This window comes from Cyphomyrmex costatus, unplaced genomic scaffold, assembly GCF_001594065.2.
Source record: "Cyphomyrmex costatus isolate MS0001 unplaced genomic scaffold, Ccosl1.0 scaffold75, whole genome shotgun sequence".
Lineage (NCBI taxonomy): Eukaryota > Metazoa > Arthropoda > Insecta > Hymenoptera > Formicidae > Cyphomyrmex > Cyphomyrmex costatus.
The window spans coordinates 3,551,208-3,569,246 of NW_017280322.1; the positions used below are offsets into that span (position 1 = coordinate 3,551,208).

General features: G+C 30.0%; 2 protein-coding genes across 3 annotated transcripts in view; one reads left to right on the forward strand and one right to left on the reverse strand.

Moving 5' to 3' along the window:
• Positions 1-7,629: 7,629 nt before the first annotated feature.
• LOC108780972 (forkhead box protein J1-A) lies at positions 7,630-9,811 on the forward strand. Its single transcript, XM_018548824.1, has 3 exons — positions 7,630-7,903; positions 8,993-9,171; positions 9,344-9,811. Exons 1-3 carry the CDS (start codon positions 7,630-7,632, stop codon positions 9,809-9,811), a joined length of 921 nt encoding a protein of 306 aa, XP_018404326.1.
• Positions 9,812-17,261: 7,450 nt separating this feature from the next.
• The window catches only part of Pldn (biogenesis of lysosomal organelles complex 1 subunit pallidin), a 3,550-nt gene continuing 2,772 nt past the window's right edge, over positions 17,262-18,039 (reverse strand). The window contains exons 6-7 of one of the 2 annotated variants that reach the window (XR_001940915.1): positions 17,532-17,619; positions 17,262-17,324 (exon numbers count right to left, since the gene is read on the reverse strand). The gene's annotated coding sequence lies outside the window, so the exon portion shown is untranslated. Of the gene's footprint in view, positions 17,325-17,453; positions 17,620-18,039 lie in introns of both variants that reach the window. The other variant, XR_001940914.1, reaches the window with a different exon arrangement.

The window sequence follows — 18,039 nt, forward strand, 5'->3', positions numbered from 1 at the left end:
TTGATGGTGCCAGTGCTCTTCAATGGCAGTCGTTACTTCGGATAGAACTAAACGTGACTAACAACCGATTTCATAAAACGATCTCGGATTCAAAAGGAAAAAAATAAGCTCGTTGATCGTCGACGCTGAATCGAAGTTGATCGAATAAGAATATTTAATTAGCGCCTGATAACATATATATATATATATATATATCTCCATCGTGCGCACGTGATGATATTAGCAAATAGCGTATCGTATTTTAAACCGTAAGGTATTGCGAGGATCGTGTGAAGTATCGAAATATTTGTTTCGAATCGAAATAGTTGAAACAATTCAGGAACAATATCTCCAAATGATGCAAAGACTATCTGCCACCTGAGAATTTTCTTCAATCAGTCAGTGCCGCGAAGCGTTTGTATAAATTCGCGAGTTGGGGTGAGTTTGGTGAGTATATAGTTTTTATAGTTTGCTAGAAACATAAGACTGCTGTAAAATCCAGCGCGAAAATTACGCTATAAAAAAGTGTACGATTAAAATTGAAGTCTGATAGACTTTAGCTCGGCATATGATTTTGAAATCTAACATAGAAACTGGAAAAAAAATTTGGAAACATTTTTAAAAACAATATTAGGAGTATATCTCTCAACGACAATACAACACTTTTAAGAACTGATTTGAACTTTTTTTTAATTAAAATGATAATAATAGATAAGGTACGTGTTAAGTAATATGATTAAATAAAAAAAGCAATTAAAAGAGTACAATCTGGAGCGCAAAAGGATAGAAAAATAAATAGGAAGAATTAGAAAAGAGGAACTCCAAGTAGGATATCATAGTGATATCAATAGAAACGAGAGTTTGTACATATATAGATATGTGTGCGAGAGATTTTGAATATAGTATATAGAGAAAAACAGATAATTCTTCCTTTTTAATTTTTTACTCTCTCTTGTAAAAATATACTATTTAATAATCTTTTTTTAAATTACATTTCTTAAGCTTTCTATAATAATAATATCTTATGTATTATATCATCGCAATTTTGAAAAATTGAAATCAATTTAAAAAGTTTCTTGCCGTTAAAAATATACTCCTAATATTGTTAAAAAAAAGTCTTTTATCGAGAACAACACAGAGATGAATAGGAAAAGTTGCAATTTATTGTTCTTTTCTTTTCTATTATTTATGTTGAGAGAGTCTAAGGATTTCACAGTTTTGCCGTCATTATCGCTATGAATAGTCGCGGCGGTGTAGATGTCTGCTACTGCTGCTGCTGCATTCGCCCCCGGAATCAATTCTCTTGAATATTTTATGCGCGAGCGCCTCCGCCCTCCCGGAACTCCCGGCTTGCGTTCGCGTCGGAGTCTATATCCGTAACCTCCAGCATATTATCCGGTCTTTTAAATTGCCCACTGAAATACGTCCACATCATTTTTATCGCGATGACCCGCTACATTCTCAGGAGCGACAGGAGTACCGCGCCACGACCGGCCCCTCTCGTATTTCTTAAGAACAGACAATTGCGTCATATATTCTTCGCCCGTCCTATATGTATTATTTCACGCGGTTGCATCGCGTCTCGATTTGCAAAACTGCAAGAGACCCGTCGAACACATTCGTCATACATTTACATATAGAGTTGATTTGCAAAAAAAATTAAAATAAAATTATCTGCGAATCGTCGGTTGTATCGCGTTGTAAGTGAAAGAATACAGCGAGGAGCGTATACATAAATGCGCCAGTATCTGTGTCCGTATTTTTCCTTCCCCCGGAATTCATCGACTTGTATATTCGCGTCAATTCGACTATAATCGGAATGTAATCCAGTGCGGAGAGCGTCATCAGAATGGATCGTCTTGTAATAATGTGTCCGCAATCGATTTCGAACGCAGATAGTACGCTACGCTGGTCCCATTATGTCTCTTTTTGCGCGGTGCATAATGTTACGTTTGTTGCATGTAATGCATCACTTTGCGAGAGCGTGGTGGGCGCGTGCGGACTAAAGCTCTTTAATATAGAGCTTTAGCGCGGGCAGGTAAACGTTAACATGCAACGAAACGATGGTAGTGACTCACGGTTTGACGGTCGCGCGCGTTTGCGAGCGCGATGCGGGGACCGCGGGGGGGAACACGGCAGGTGCTTGGCTACTGCCGGTTGCTGATACTGGCTGCTATTCCGCTACCACCACCTTCAACGAGGTTCAGCCAGTCAGCTGGGTAACTCGGCAAGGCAGACGGATGTTTCTAGCAGATTATTGATCGGAACAGATACTTCCACTGACAATAATGTAACCGACAATGAGAAGTCCTCAGCGATGGCGTCCGTCCAAATTCTTTTTACGGATTTCCTTCTTTCCTACCCCGCGTAAAGATTTGCTCTAGAATTTAATCCTTTCGGACTTTCACTCTCTTTTCGTTCAATTTTAAACGAAACGAGAGCTTGGCTTTATGTGTTACACGCGATTATGACTGCTTATGGCCCGCAATGTTGTCCGATGGAATTGTCCTCACGGTGACTTCAATTGTAAAATTAGTTTCCATGCTGATGGGAAATATTAATATAAATTGATATTTAATAATAAAAAACAATTCGAATTAATCTTTATTAAAAAATATATCTTATTTTTGTAAAAAATTATAAAAGGACATTGGCGATCACACCTATTTTGGCTGTCCGGCCATTATTGGTATACATTGACGCACTCTGTTATTCATTTAAATATTTCAATTAAAAATTGCTGTAAGTGGGTTCAAATAATTTTTCTTTGTTTAGAGGAGTTTTAAGTTTTTAAATGAATACAAGATATTTATATTACAAACCTTTCTAACATCAGAAATTGTATTATTTGTGATAAGCTACGCTTAAACATTGGGACATTTTATACTTTAATGAATTTGCTAATGATTGGCCATCATTTTGTCTAATCATAAACGCAAGCTTCTTTAATAATTTTTTTTTATACAACAATATTTTATTTGACCTACTTTTCTTTAGCAATTAATCATGAAATATAGTTTATAGTTTTTTACGCAATAATTATTATTTGTAATTGTAAAATGCTATAATAAATAATATTTTTTAATGCGATCGCTATTGGAACATTTACTTTAACTGTAGTAACTAATTGATGGTTACAGCCAATTATAAGTATATAATTATTTAAATTTATAAGTAATTCTCTCTTGATAAATGTATTTTAGTATGTGTCTAGTTTGAAATGATCAGTGTTTGTAGTTATCGAATATGAATTGCAAATATTTTTACGAGAAAATTTAAGTAAATAATCAGAACCATACATAAATATAAGAACTATACACTGGATATTTGTGTATTAAAATTGAAATTTATTACATGAGAACAAGATATAAGTAAACGTTTTGACTTTAAATTTGGATCATTTTCTATACAAAATTAAATAAAATGTATTTTAAAGAATCACAATGCATAGAGAGATCTTTTGCTGTACGATGGTGTAGAAAGTTGTCAATTGAAAGGTAGTGACACACCTACATTAGGACCTTTAATTGGCAACTTGGAATAAAATGTCAATATGATCTAGATTTATCCTTTTTTATTGCTTTATAAAAATCAAAATGTGTAATTATAAAAAATTTTGTTGAAAAAATGGTTTCCAATTTTGAAATAAGCATTGCGCTTATCAATGAAGGAACAAGAGGCTAACTGACATTATATGTGTCTGCAATTCCTCCACGTTTGCATTATATAGCTTTATTTATAGTGCAAACAAAAGCCTGTTAATGATTTTTCACTTTCAAAACATAATCAAGAGATATTTCAATATTGTTTAGGTTTAACCCAGGAATATCCGGCATATGTGTGTGTGTGTGTGTGTGTATGTAATTGTGTTACATATATATTAATGTCCGTATTACAATAGAAACATTAATTTGTTAACACAATTCTAATTACATTAGAACCAAAAGAGTTTTTATAACAAAATGTCAATATAACGCATTCTTTTTTCACCGAAGCGAATTTTGTAACTTTAATCTATGTTTTTGTTTTTCAAAATTTTGTAAGTTCAATAGTGAACTTATCACGAGATACTTGATGAGAATTCAATATTAAGTAGGTACTTATCATGAATGAATTATAAATTAATAAGAATATATCTACATAATATCTATCATATATGTATACTGTCGAATAAACAAATTGAGGACACATATAAGATTTAAGAATATTCTAATAAAATATAACTTAAAAATTCATTTCATGTCTTAATATTCTTAATTTCTTTCTTAATTTAAAAGTATAAAATAGGTATTATATTTACCATTATAGTTATGATTAATATAGCATTGTTTAATTTTAAGAAAATAGATTACAGTCATAAAGATACCTTTCCTAAAATTATAAATAAACTCTAAAAAATAATAAACTTGCAATAAGATTACTTAATTAATAAAAAAAGTATACATTTCTGTTCTTTTTGTAAAAAAAACTTTATACAAATATTTTCTGTAAAACTTTTAAATACTTTTATTACTTTTTATTATTTTATTATAAAACAATGAAATAATAAAAATGATTAAATCATATAAATTATATACATATAAGTTGATTTTATCTTATATAATATCTATAGACATTTTCAAGATTTAAGACATTTTAAGATTTCTTTTTGGTCGACAATGTATATTGTATATATATTATATATATATAAGTGCTACCGTTGAAATAAAATTTCGACGCACACATTTTAAAATTGGAAGTGTTCGTCCTTTAGAGTTGTTGCCTTATTATAAAAACATTTGTTCGTAATATTTTTCCTTCTGTCCCTGGAAGAGAGTCAATTGTCTGTAGAACACCCAAAAAGGTTTACGTGTACGTATCGTACGCAACTGTTCTACGTCTTTGTTGAGTCAGTAGGCTGACGAATCTCATGCTAACGATCCCGCATGGACGTCGACCAATGATGATGTCCGGGGTAAATCCGCCATTCTCTCGTCTCGGTCGAATAGCCGTGGCTTTTACCCCTCTTGCTCGCCGGCTTTATCGTAACTGGCGGTCGCTGCCTCCCTCGATTCGATCAATGGAGGCACCTGTACCAAGACGAGTGGGCGAACTGCGTTCACCCCCGCCTACATAACACTGACAGAACGAAATGCACGTATACCGCCTTCGTTTGTTATATGTACACGTACAGATAGTACATTTGGAAAATCTGAAATTAACTACTCTTTATAAAAAGCAGGGAAATTTTTTTCAAATGTTTAAACTTGTTTCAGACGCTTGGGTATATAGCGTTTAACTTTTTAATAACATTAAAGAAATTTTATCTGATTTTGATGATATTAAAAACTCAAAGTTCTATATACAAAAATTATATAATTATGTCGCGATGTAATAATAATTTCAATATATGGAAATATAATAGAAATTCGGAATTATTATCTATTATGTTGCAACATAAAAATAATTTGACGATCTGCTAAAACCTTTTTATGTACAAATATATACATATATGATATAAATATATTTATAAAAATAAATAAAAATAAATTTTTACCAGGGAATTAAAATTATGACAAAATATAATAAAAATTATGTATTTTTATAGTTTGTATAATTTTTTAATTTATGGAATTATTATATTCGTTATATATGACATAATTTTAATTCCTTAATAAAAATTGTAATTCTTTTTTGGTAACTTTTTAAGACTTTTACGATGAACAACATTTTTTTATGCTATTAAAAAGTAACCGGCTTGCTATAAATATAAATACAAGTAGAGCGATTATAAAAATCTATTGAAATAAATTTATATATATGATTCTGCGCTAATAAAAAAATTATCTACAATGTATTTTCATAGTTAAATTAAAATAGGACGTAAATATATTATGACATATTTCAAAATTTATTTATTTAAATAGGCTTCTTTAAAAAATAGGAATATTTTTTCAATTAATACAATATCAAGTTAATAAATAAAATCATGATTTAACAAAGTTGTATTGACTTGTTTGATAAAAATCACGAAAGACACCTAGCGTAGCTTGAATAATCTAGATATATTAATTGTATTAATTAGATGTATGAATACATCTTTCGAGATGTATTAATTGTATTTATGTTCATCAGAGCCTTATTGTTCTTATTGTAATATACTTATTTAACTATTAAAAATATTTTTTTACAAAAGGAGATTAATTTATGAAAAGTGAATGTAGAATCAATGATGGTTTCGAAAGACTTTTTTTTTATCAAGTTATTTATTCTCTATTTATTTGCTAACATAATCGATAACAATTTTATTTGTAAAATGTTTCTGTATATACCTAAGATTTAAATACATTGAAGGATAAATTATTTATAGATGTTCAAGACCTTCAAAAACTTCAAGACATTCACAATTAAAAAAATTTTTAAGACTCACATTTTTCCAGTTTCTAATAATATTTATAATATAATTCGGATCTTTATATCTCAAATGTATGAAAAAAAAGAAAAAAAAAAACTCAATATATGACGTTCATAAATTGCTGAAATATGCATATTCGACGATTATCTTAATTTAATTAATATAATCGTCTAATCGACATACGTCATTTGCGATCTGAAATATTTCAGCGTCGCCACTCATACTCGCCAATCGCCATAAATGGATTACAAGCTTCTTCGTTGATTTCAGTTATAGGGAAGGGTCGACGAAAAGGAAAGTATTAGAGAAAGAGAGTCGTGTTGGTGGGTCTGGCCAGCGACGCGTGTACATGGTCCACCTGTGCGAGAGGGAATCTAGCACCTGTCACCACACGCGCGCACTAAGGTGTTCTGTCAGGTCGCTGGTAAGCAGGTAGCAGGGTAGCCAGCCAGCCAAGTGCGTTCCACCCCTTTGCTACCACCAGTCGAACTCGCCCGACCATGCCGTGTGCACGCCACTCTCTCGTAGCCAGTCGTCGTTAAACGCTTATGTCATATATACGCGCATTTATTCTCGTTTTTATTACGAAAAAATAACGTAAAACAATTTCAATTTCGAGCATGCAGTATCGTAATCTTCTTCTTTTCTCAATGCAAATTCCTCGCTCTATAAGATTGTGATCAATGTTGTGCCTTTTCCACGAACGATCAGTGTTAACGGGTGACGCATTATTAATGCCGTTTGCCTGTCAAAGAGCGCGGGGAAATATGTGTGAATTCCAACAAGACGTTATATATTTATATGTATATAACACTAGTACATAAGATTAAATAAAGAAGAAAAGGGAAAGTTTTATATCAACGCGCGGTTGTGTTATTTCTCATGACGTCAGAAGACATTTTCATTCCAATAAATTGGTGAATCATGAGTTCCAAGTAACGCGCGTGACAAGCTCTGAAACAGTCGGAATTTAAGTAACTTTTCTTCGTTTTGCGTGATATTATCTAAAGGTCTGTGAGTGGACAGAAAAGTGACAGATCATCATTACTTCCCAAACAAAATCGTTAGTACCCCCTTATCGCTTACAATTTACGAAACTTAACTTGAATATCGATTACTGTTAGTCTGTCGGAACTCTCGATGACTCTCTAAAACGTGAGGAACACGCCTTCTAGGAAGAATTAACGCTGCAACGAAGAACTATTGTTTTTAATAGGCGCTTATCGCGCTGGTGCGGGTAATGAAAGACGATAAAAATGAGGATCGATCTAGTAGAAGTTGAAGTATCGACGGAGGATAGCCCGTCTACCACAGCTGCTACCACCACCGCCGCCACAGTGGATAGCAGTAGCATGGATAGCACAGACGACTACGATGGAGTCGAGGCCGAGTTGACAAGCCTCTCCTGGTTGCAGTCCCTGGATATTACTAGCGCGTCCGGCTTGCCGACGCCACCCTGTTCGCCATCGCCGCCGCCGATCATCCGCCAACCCCCGAAGAAATTGTCGCCTTTGATCAAAGCTGAACTAGGTATCGAGGATTTATTTCAGGTTTTAAGGATTTAATTTAGAAAGAGAGAATTGTGAGCACAATTTTTATTATCTATTATTATTAATGGAATTTCAAAAATCATTAAAAATTATTTAAAAGCTTAAGTCTTCTATTTTTCTTCTCGTGATAAATTGATAATTTATTATAAATTATCAAATTTCTATTCGCTATGCTATACCATTATTATCAATATATTTCTATATTGTGCATTTTTTCTCACTTCTGAAGTCATAAATCTTGTACGATGTCAAAAAGAGAGAAAATATACAATAAACATTCATGCAAAGTATGTATTAATATGGAAATATGTTTCAACAAAACAACACAATTGATAGAGTCGACTTTTTGTTAGAAAATATACTAAAAACTGTTTACTTCATTAATTTATAAATTGCTATATATCTAAAAATAAATCGTGCGCTGACACATATATACACACATACACAATTTTTAATTGTGTAAATATACCGTACAGAGAGAGAGAACTGCTCTGATTTTGACCTTGACACATATTATTATCGTGGTCATGATGCTGAGTACAAACTCCGACAAATTTCATTCGGTTATTATGCGTTAAAAAGTTATTAACAAAACAATTGGTAAAAATACCGGTCAACTTCATTTTGTAGACCTTGACCTTGACTTATATTGTCAATCCTAAGTGACATCGTAAATAAGTTTTAGGCCATCGCTTGTTATTGGTTAAAAAAACTTATTTCTTATTTCGCACATTTATTATGCTATTTGTATCTGTTTGAGAAATATACAAGTCATAAAAATTTATCTTAATTATTTGTTATTGAAAATGTATTGTATTTGTTTCTTAAATTAATTTTATTTTTGTATTTCTGTCGCTTCCCGCCTTATTTCTTGTATACATTGACAACTTTTATGAAATTTTATGAAATAAATTATTTGGTCAAAATATTTTGAAAATAATTGTGTCTATAGATATAAGATATACCGAACTTTAATCGCAGAACGAAAAAAGATTGCTAGAAATACACTTCGTAATAAATATTGCACAATTATGTGGATAATCTTCTTTTGATTTTTCGTCTACTATAGATCTGGCGGAAAATGCTGAGAAATATCGAACAGATCCCGATGCGAAACCACCGTTTTCCTATGCCACTATCATTTGCCTTGCGATGCGCGCCAATAACAATAAGGTCTCCCTTTCAAACATCTACGCATGGATTCGAGAAAATTTCTTATTTTACAAGTATGCTGATCCAGCCTGGCAGGTAAACGGATTTTACGATTGTAGTTCTTGTTTTTATTTTTATTTCTTGAATTAATCAATAATGTATTTTATCTAAATTATATTAAATGTATTTAACTATAATAAAACAAGAGGCTACGAGCAAGTTCTTTAATAAATAGTAAATATTTTTATCGTTTATATATTTCGAGCAGAACTCAATTCGACACAATCTCTCGTTGAACAAGTGCTTCTTGAAGCTGCCACGTTCCAAAGACGAGCCAGGCAAGGGTGGTTTCTGGAAGCTGGATCTCGAAAGAATGGAGGAAGGCAAACGGTCTAGGCGCCGTTCTGCGATCTCGCAGCGGACTCGAAGTACAAAGAGGCAATCTCCTACTATGACGACAACAACGACGACGACGACGACGACAACGGTAGCGTCAGCGACGACGCTCAATGTTCTTCAGACCAGCAGCAGCTGCACGCCGCCCACCAGCTGTCTGTCGAATACACTGTATGAGACCCCGCCTAGTAGCGTGTCACCCCCCATAACGGACAATCTGTCGGAAGTGCCGGAGTCCACGCAGGTGAGCTTGAGCGAGGACGACTTCACGAGTTTGTTGATTGCCGGTTGGGACGAAAATAATCAGCTGGAGCTTCTCGATCTGTTGGACACCCTCTAAACCCTTCGATGCCCTTTTCCCTTCCTTTTCTCCCTCTCGCAAATATCTCTCAGGAATCATCGGTTCTTCGTATAAAACGGAAGCGTTCTCTCTGCATGCATCCCTCGACTTCCCGTTTCATACGATGATGAGTGGCATGAATAATAGCATTTTTTTGAAATAAGATAAACTAAACAATTTAAGTCTTTAATTCTACTTAAATTTGAGAGAACATCCCGTACTACGGTTGCGATAAAATGCGCGAACAGCAATTATCGTTAACCCGGGATTAGTCATTTAATTTTTTTTTTTGCGTAAACCATCATTTACCAAGAGTGATTTTTAAAATCTAATTAAAAGACACTATTATTAATTACATATTGCATATTATTGATTGTTCTACAATTTATTAGATACTATATAGAGACCCTCTAATAAGAGTCACGACAGTTGCGCGTTGATTGGTTCATCCATGTTTTCCACCTTATATTTTTTAATACCTATAATATTTGTGTTACTTCAAAATTTCAACAATATAATTAAAATTAAATAATTTAAAAGTATTAACAAATAAATGTCTCATATTACGTGCCGAAATAATGCATACGAGAAAAATTGTTTAGTTTAACACCTTTTTATTCACAAAATTATTTTGAAAATTTAAAGATTTGATTGTGTATCGTAAATCGAGGTTAAAAAAAATACAAAAGTAAAAAAGTTCAATGGAATATTTATAATTTCATTAGTACTTTTAATAAATTTACTCAATTCTGTAACTTTCGCACGATTCAAGATACACAATTGATACCTGCTCTGGTACGTAAAGAAAAAGAAACAAAATTTGTTTATATCTTTAACATTTAATTTACAAATTATTGTGCATCGCCATCGATTTACTATCATGTTTCTTACACACGTATGTACAAATGTACGTTAAGATTAGGCAGAGAATAGAGATACATAATATATTTCTCTCTCTACTATAGATTTTACTAAAACTATCCCTGCATGCAAAAATCGGCTCAAATCGGCTCGTTTCACGGCTTCTTTTAGGGGGTCTTTATTAGATACTATTTGAGCTCACACATTTTATGTATATACATAGATTTAATGAATATCTACTTAAAAAAGAAGAAATAGAAAGGTAGATTAAAGAACCTCGCAACACTTCTTATGAAAAGACTGGCTTTAATCAAATTGGCTAAATTTTTGTGATTTCTTTTATGATACTGATTAAAAATTTCAACAAGCATGACCTTAAAAAACTCAATTTTTATAATTACGAAATTCTAAATAATAAATGAATTATATAAGATTCCATAATCATAAAAGTTGAGCTTATTTTGAAGTTATACCTACTGAAATATTTCTTATCAATATCATAAAAGTAATTATATAAAAAATTTAGATTTGATAAAAGACGGTTTTTTCATTAAAAAAATGTGCGGGGTCCTTTCTCGATTAATAAAGAAAACGACTGCGACTTTAATGTTGCTGAAGTGTAAAAAGCACTCAGGATATCGATCATATAATTTTTTCCCTAAGGTAAAAGTAACATTACGTTTTAATGCAGTGTACAAAATAAATTGTCAAAATATTGACAGAAAAAAAGGTCTTTAAACGACTTATCTCAGAAGCAATTTTTATCAAAACACAGAGGTTGATTTAAATATACAAAACGCTGATTTATTAGATCAGTTATATCGTTGTTTGTGAATAAATGTTGCTTCCATACTTTATAATTTATATTTGAATTTTCAAGAGTATATATATTCGTATTATTATTTATAGTTTATCTTTTTATTTCTTATAAACAATTCATTTGTCTTTGACCTCTCATAAACATTTTAAACCTCAACAAATTCAAATCGTCTCTTATCAATCTGTATAGAACATGATTAATCTGTTCTCAAGTAAATCTTAATACATTATTTATTGGTTTATATTAAAACTTTAGTACTTAGCCAATGTTCATTATTTAATTTTTTTATCCGATGAAATACGATATAGATAATAGTTTATAACAGTTTAACGATGTTTTTTTACTTCTGATAACATTTATATTGATTGAATTGTGATGCTAATTATGTAATTTGGATTTTTTCGTTACTTTACACTTGGAAGAGAATACAATAATAATGTCGAAACGTTTGTAATTATAATTGTGTTCTCACATATATCTAATAGGATTCTTATATTGTATGTAATTATATTATTTACAATATATGATTTGTTAATTACACAAAGAACACCCTGTGTCGGCTCACATTGGCAATTTATTTTATTATATTTAGTAAAAGTAAAAATTTTTACTATTGAAGTTAATAGAAAATTTTTTACTTTTCACATTCCCGTCTTAGGGAAAAAGTTAACTTGATCAGTATCTATATGTGATTATTTCCGAATTACAATTACATCCAAGAACACGCGAATGCAAAAATTTATTTTGTGTGTTGTTACATGAAATATCAGATATTAATTTTGTAATCAAACCGCGATTCACTGGTGGTCGACGTCGAGGTGGTGAGAACTTAACTGCCGTTAAGGAAGAAAGGTCAGAGAGAGAAAAGCGAGTATGAATCTTCTTTCTTCTTCCTTAACAGTAAGTTAACAGGCACAAAGATATAACAAATGGTAGTGACTTGAACGCAATTTGAATGCGCTTAGACAGATGGTCTTTGTTTCCTCACTGAAACCGCATCGAATTATAATATAACGCAAGAAACAAGAAAGTGAAGCCATGTAAACATTTTTCCTTTTTCTTGCTTTTCATTTTATAGGTACATTGTAATATTTATTTCGTGTACTTATTTGCGTGCGATATAGATTGAAATAATATATAAAAAATGATATACATATCCAATTCTTTCTTTTATTATTCTAAATTTATTTAATTCATAATTTAATTTATTTTTACTATACCGAATTAATTTAATTTGTAATTTAATCTATGTACGTTCTATATTTCTGACGAAAATAAATAATATAACAGTTAATCAAAAATTGCTTATCAATCAAAAGATGAGTTCTCGGTTTATCTGTACATATTATCAAAAGTATACGTGAGGATGTTAATTTATTCTGACGTAGAATACGTATATAATGCGTACATATTATACGACTAATATAGCGTATAGAAAAAAATCACATGAGTTCTCGTGTTTATTGTCATAATACAAAAGGGCTACAGAGAAAACAGTGGAATTACTACCGTTAGCAATCATCGTTATCTATAATGTATATTAGTAACGTACATACGTATTATATATCTGTTTTTATTCCTGCACTCTCTGAACTGATGCGCACACAGTGCAATAAGTTAAAGTGAAATATATGTTTGTTTCACTTGAATTTATTGCATCGTATGCATCAGTTCAGAGAATGTAGAAATAAAAAACAGACCTCATGATGGTGGAAAAAAATAATGGGAAAAAAGGTGTGCTATTCCCAGGGAAGCTCACTCGTTTATAATGAATAACCAATCAGGGATTGGTTACAAATGTTAAAAAGCAATATGGCTGCTAATAGTTTGCGCTAAGTCAGCTGTCAAATGTCAATCGAGAGTTAGACAGATTAGAAGTGTGCCGACATGTTGTATAAAAAATTGTAGAAGTCACATAGATGATATACACTATATATAAAAAAGATTAAAGAACTGAAACGTTTTAATTCAAATATTTATTTTATGTTCTAACTTTGCACATTTTATTTATTGCGCTATACCGTCTGCGTCCTTGATTTGGATTATACATACCATATATATAACCATTTTTACTAATTTAAAAAAAATTAAATTTTTTATCTCCTCCAGAAAAATTGACATTTGTCGGCGGAAATTGACAGAAATAAAAAATGAGAAATTGACATTTTTTGTAGTTGTATTTGTGATTACTTTTGACTGCCCCGATTTTATTGCTGCTATTATGCGCCCTCTGATACACCTTGTTTTTCCCACCATAACGTATATAATATATATACATATAACTGATATACATATAACTATAAATATCGAAACGGCTATTAATAAAATAAGACATCGTAATTTGATTGAAATGTTATTAGATTATGCCGCTGAAATATTTGATATAATCGGCAGTGTTACATGATAAGTAATATATTATTAGTGCTTTTGATGTATTCCATAAAGTTAGAGATATAAGCAACGAAAATATTCATTATTTCTAAATATATGATTTCTATATCGTATAAAGATTCTTTGTTTGATTTATTTATTTTGATACTCGTTTCTGCCGCATCTATTATTCTGTTTGCACTATAGCCATTGGTTCATTTCAATTTTCTGTTTTTATCTTTTTATCAAACTTTTTAAAAAAATTTTTTTCTTTTATTTTTGATATTTCTCTTTGCCTGGAGAATGACCTAAGAATGGAGTACTCCTTGCGGCAAATCAATTCACGCATCGTGCCTTCGAATAATTAGAAAGTATCTCTTGTATATTCTTAAGCAACGTGTTATATATAATATATATATATATAAATTTTACATATACATACATGTACACATAGAATAGAATATGTTTTAATATACTTATATCAATTATACGTATCTTATTTGTTCTTTATTTCAAAATAAAAACATGTCGTTAAATTAGAAGAAAATATATAATTAGGATTTTTTTTAAGTTAATCAGTTTGTCTCATTCTATGCATAATAATAAAGTTAGTTAAAGACAAACTTATTAAGAAATTAGTATTTTATAAGATATTTCATATTTTTTTTATTATGTCAAAATATACAATATATATACGTATATATATATCAATATAAAATATGAAATACCTTATAAACCACGAAAATTCACAGTGGCTTTACTTTGACATTTTTTTTTACATTTTAGATTAAAAAAATTAATTTATACAAAAGTTATTATGAATTATGTAAAATTTATATAAATGAAAAAACATTTTGTATAATTATTGAAACTTATACAAAAAATCAAATGCTTATTTCAAAAAATATAACGTTGAGATTTGATAAAATATGTAATATAAAAAATTATTAATGGTATGCGTTTATTCTTTTTCCAAAATTATGAAATTTTAAAATCTAAAATTGTGAAGTTTAAAGTATAAAATAATTTTTCTAAAATAAGGAAAAATGAAATGATTAAGTTGATACATTAAGATGATACACAATATATAGGGTTTCCAAAACTAACGATAAATATTTTAATAATAAAATTTTTATAACGTTTTAACGAAAATTTTAATATAAAAATGTCCAAGAAACAATTTTTAAATGGGAGGAATTTAAAATAAAGTAAACAGTTTTCTATAAACAAGGGAATATATGTAACAATGTGAATGTCATTAATTTTTTAGATTGTCATTAATTTAAGATTCGGATTTATAGGTCTACATATGTCACATTATTTTATTATGTTCCTTTCATGTTTATGGCAGACTTAATTGCTCCACGTGATTCTGTAATCTAAAAATTATAAAAAAACGTACACATTTTATTTATTGGTTGAGAGCAAAAATCGACGACTTTTACCCGTCCTCTTTTATTAAAAATATGTAAAAGAATTAATTTTTTTTTTTACCTTTCTAGATATCTATTCTCCCTAAAATATTAATTGAATTATCTCGAAATCAAATAATCAAAATGATACATAATGCTTATAATAAATTTATCATTTTATGCACTGTAAGAATATGGAAAGAATTAAACATAATTAGACTTAAATTTGTAATCAAAAATGAAGAAATTTGAAATTTTTCTTATGTAACTAATTCTTTATTAGAAACCAATGTTGTCAATCCGTTGGACGTATCTAAAAAATCGTGGCGACCAATTCGAGGAACATATATATTATATATGTATACCAACGGTATGTGTATGCGCGCGCGCGCGTACATAAAACAGAAAACACACACATACCAATATATCCCGGTTTTATTAAAGTATCTAAAAATTTAGCTAGATCTGCAAATAATTATTTGTTAGAATATTAACATTTTTGGTGGCATTATATATTTGAGAATCCTACAGTGAAAAAGAAATTTTCATGAAGTTGCGGTATTTTAAGCGGCACCCTGCACATAAGTGTCGTATTTTATTATCATGTATGATAATATTAGAATAAAATTGTCGGAAGCGATTTTGATTAATTATATGGTGTGTGATATAATAATTCACTTACAATTAGTTGAATTGGTGTGTCAATTTCTGTGCTCTAATTCACATCTTTTCGGAGTCCGTCCAAGTTAAGACTTCTCTATTTTTTCATTTCAACTATATTGAATTATATCCATACAACACAGTTTTGCAAAGGACATCTTAAAGAAGTTTAGAGGTGCTACAACCTAGATGTCCTCTCTGGACTCTTCTAGAAAAACTACAGTGTTGTGTGAGTAACATCAAAACTGAAAAATTAGTTTTTTTAAAGTAAATTTTTTTCATAATATGTAAAAAAGAGATTGATTTTTTTGTATGTTATCAATCGTGTTTAAGTATAAATTAGTGAAATATATTAAGAAGTTTCCTTTTTTCTATACTGAATCAGTATAACATTGAATTCATGCAAGTCTGAATCAGTATAACATTGAATTCATGCAAGTTATTTTTTTGCTAAAAAGAATCATATGTACAATAGTTATTCAAGATTTATATTTATTTATTAAATTAACTCACAAATTAAACAGCGAGCTTTTTTAATCATTAAAGCTTTTTTACATCATTAACTAATTATAATTTTTATTTTTAATTATTGATATAAACATGATTATAAATATCAATTAACACATTAGTGTAATCCACGCCTAAATTTCTGTTCAGACCATTAAATATTTTGGCTAGAAGAAAATTATAATATAATTTACCGATATTATATATACGTGGATACATAATTATAATATAGTGTATTGGTATATTAAATCTTTCTAATTAGTAATTAATAATAATAATTTTTGTGCTTTTTTAATCATTAAAGCTTTTTTACATCATTAACTAATTATAATTTTTATTTTTAATTATTGATATAAACATGATTATAAATATTAATTAACACATTAGTGTAATCCACGCCTAAATTTCTGTTCAGACCATTAAATATTTTGGCTAGAAGAAAATTATAATATAATTTACTGATATTATATATACGTGGATATATAATTATAATATAGTGTATTGGTATATTAAATCTTTCTAATTAGTAAAATTAATAATAATAATTTTTGTACTTTTTAACAATTATGAAATATATTTTATCTAACAAATATAATAAACAGAAATACCTTGGGTCAACGCTTGGGTCAATGATCCACACGACGTAGTCAAATTATTTAAAATTGGCGATGTAATTGGCGAAATATATTGGTCAACACATATTTCCATAAAATAGAAAGAGATATCAGGACAAATGAATATATATATATACATATATATATGTATATCTCAACAGATTAATATATTTCATTATTCACAATATTAATTAATGTATGTGGTGTGGGAAAATTAATTTTATCGACGTATATGCAATAAAGAGGTAATTTCACGTATCATAATTTGGCTGTAATGGAAAAATAGAAATTATTTATTTTAATACCTTCGCAATGCGTTAATAATGTAGAACATGAATTAAAGATTATCGAAATATGAAAAGGAACGGACAACAGAATTAATGCGATTATATATATACATCAATCGTGATTAAACGAGTAGAGTGAATATGTGCCTTGAAATCAAATTAAAAATAGTTGTTTCCTTTTTCTTCTACCTAATTATTTAGCCCCACAATGTATAAGGACTCACTGCAACGTGTGGTTATCTCCATAATTTGTATGCATATAATTTAAAATGTAACTCTATATAAGACATAAGAAATAAATATTAAGGAACATCGTTTTATTTCATTCATCTTATTTTCCTTGTCTTAAAAAGAATACACATCAAAAATATAATATCGAAATGTTCCTCACGTAAAATATTTCAGTAAATCTTGCATTAAATATTGCAGCATGCACGTTGTAACGTCTCTGTATTATAGTTGCACTACATGTTACATTTTCTGCACTTAATAAAATTAAATCAGTCCAAAGGGATACAAATTGTATCAGAATTAAACCACTCTTGAGAATTCTGGTAATATCTTGTCAAAGTTCATTGAATTCTTCGAAGTCCAGTGAAAGAGACTTCCGCCTTTGACGCGCCAATAAGAGCGTACGAGACAGCGAGAGAGAGAGAGAGAGAGAGAGAGAGAGAGAGAGAGAGAGAGAGAGAGAGAG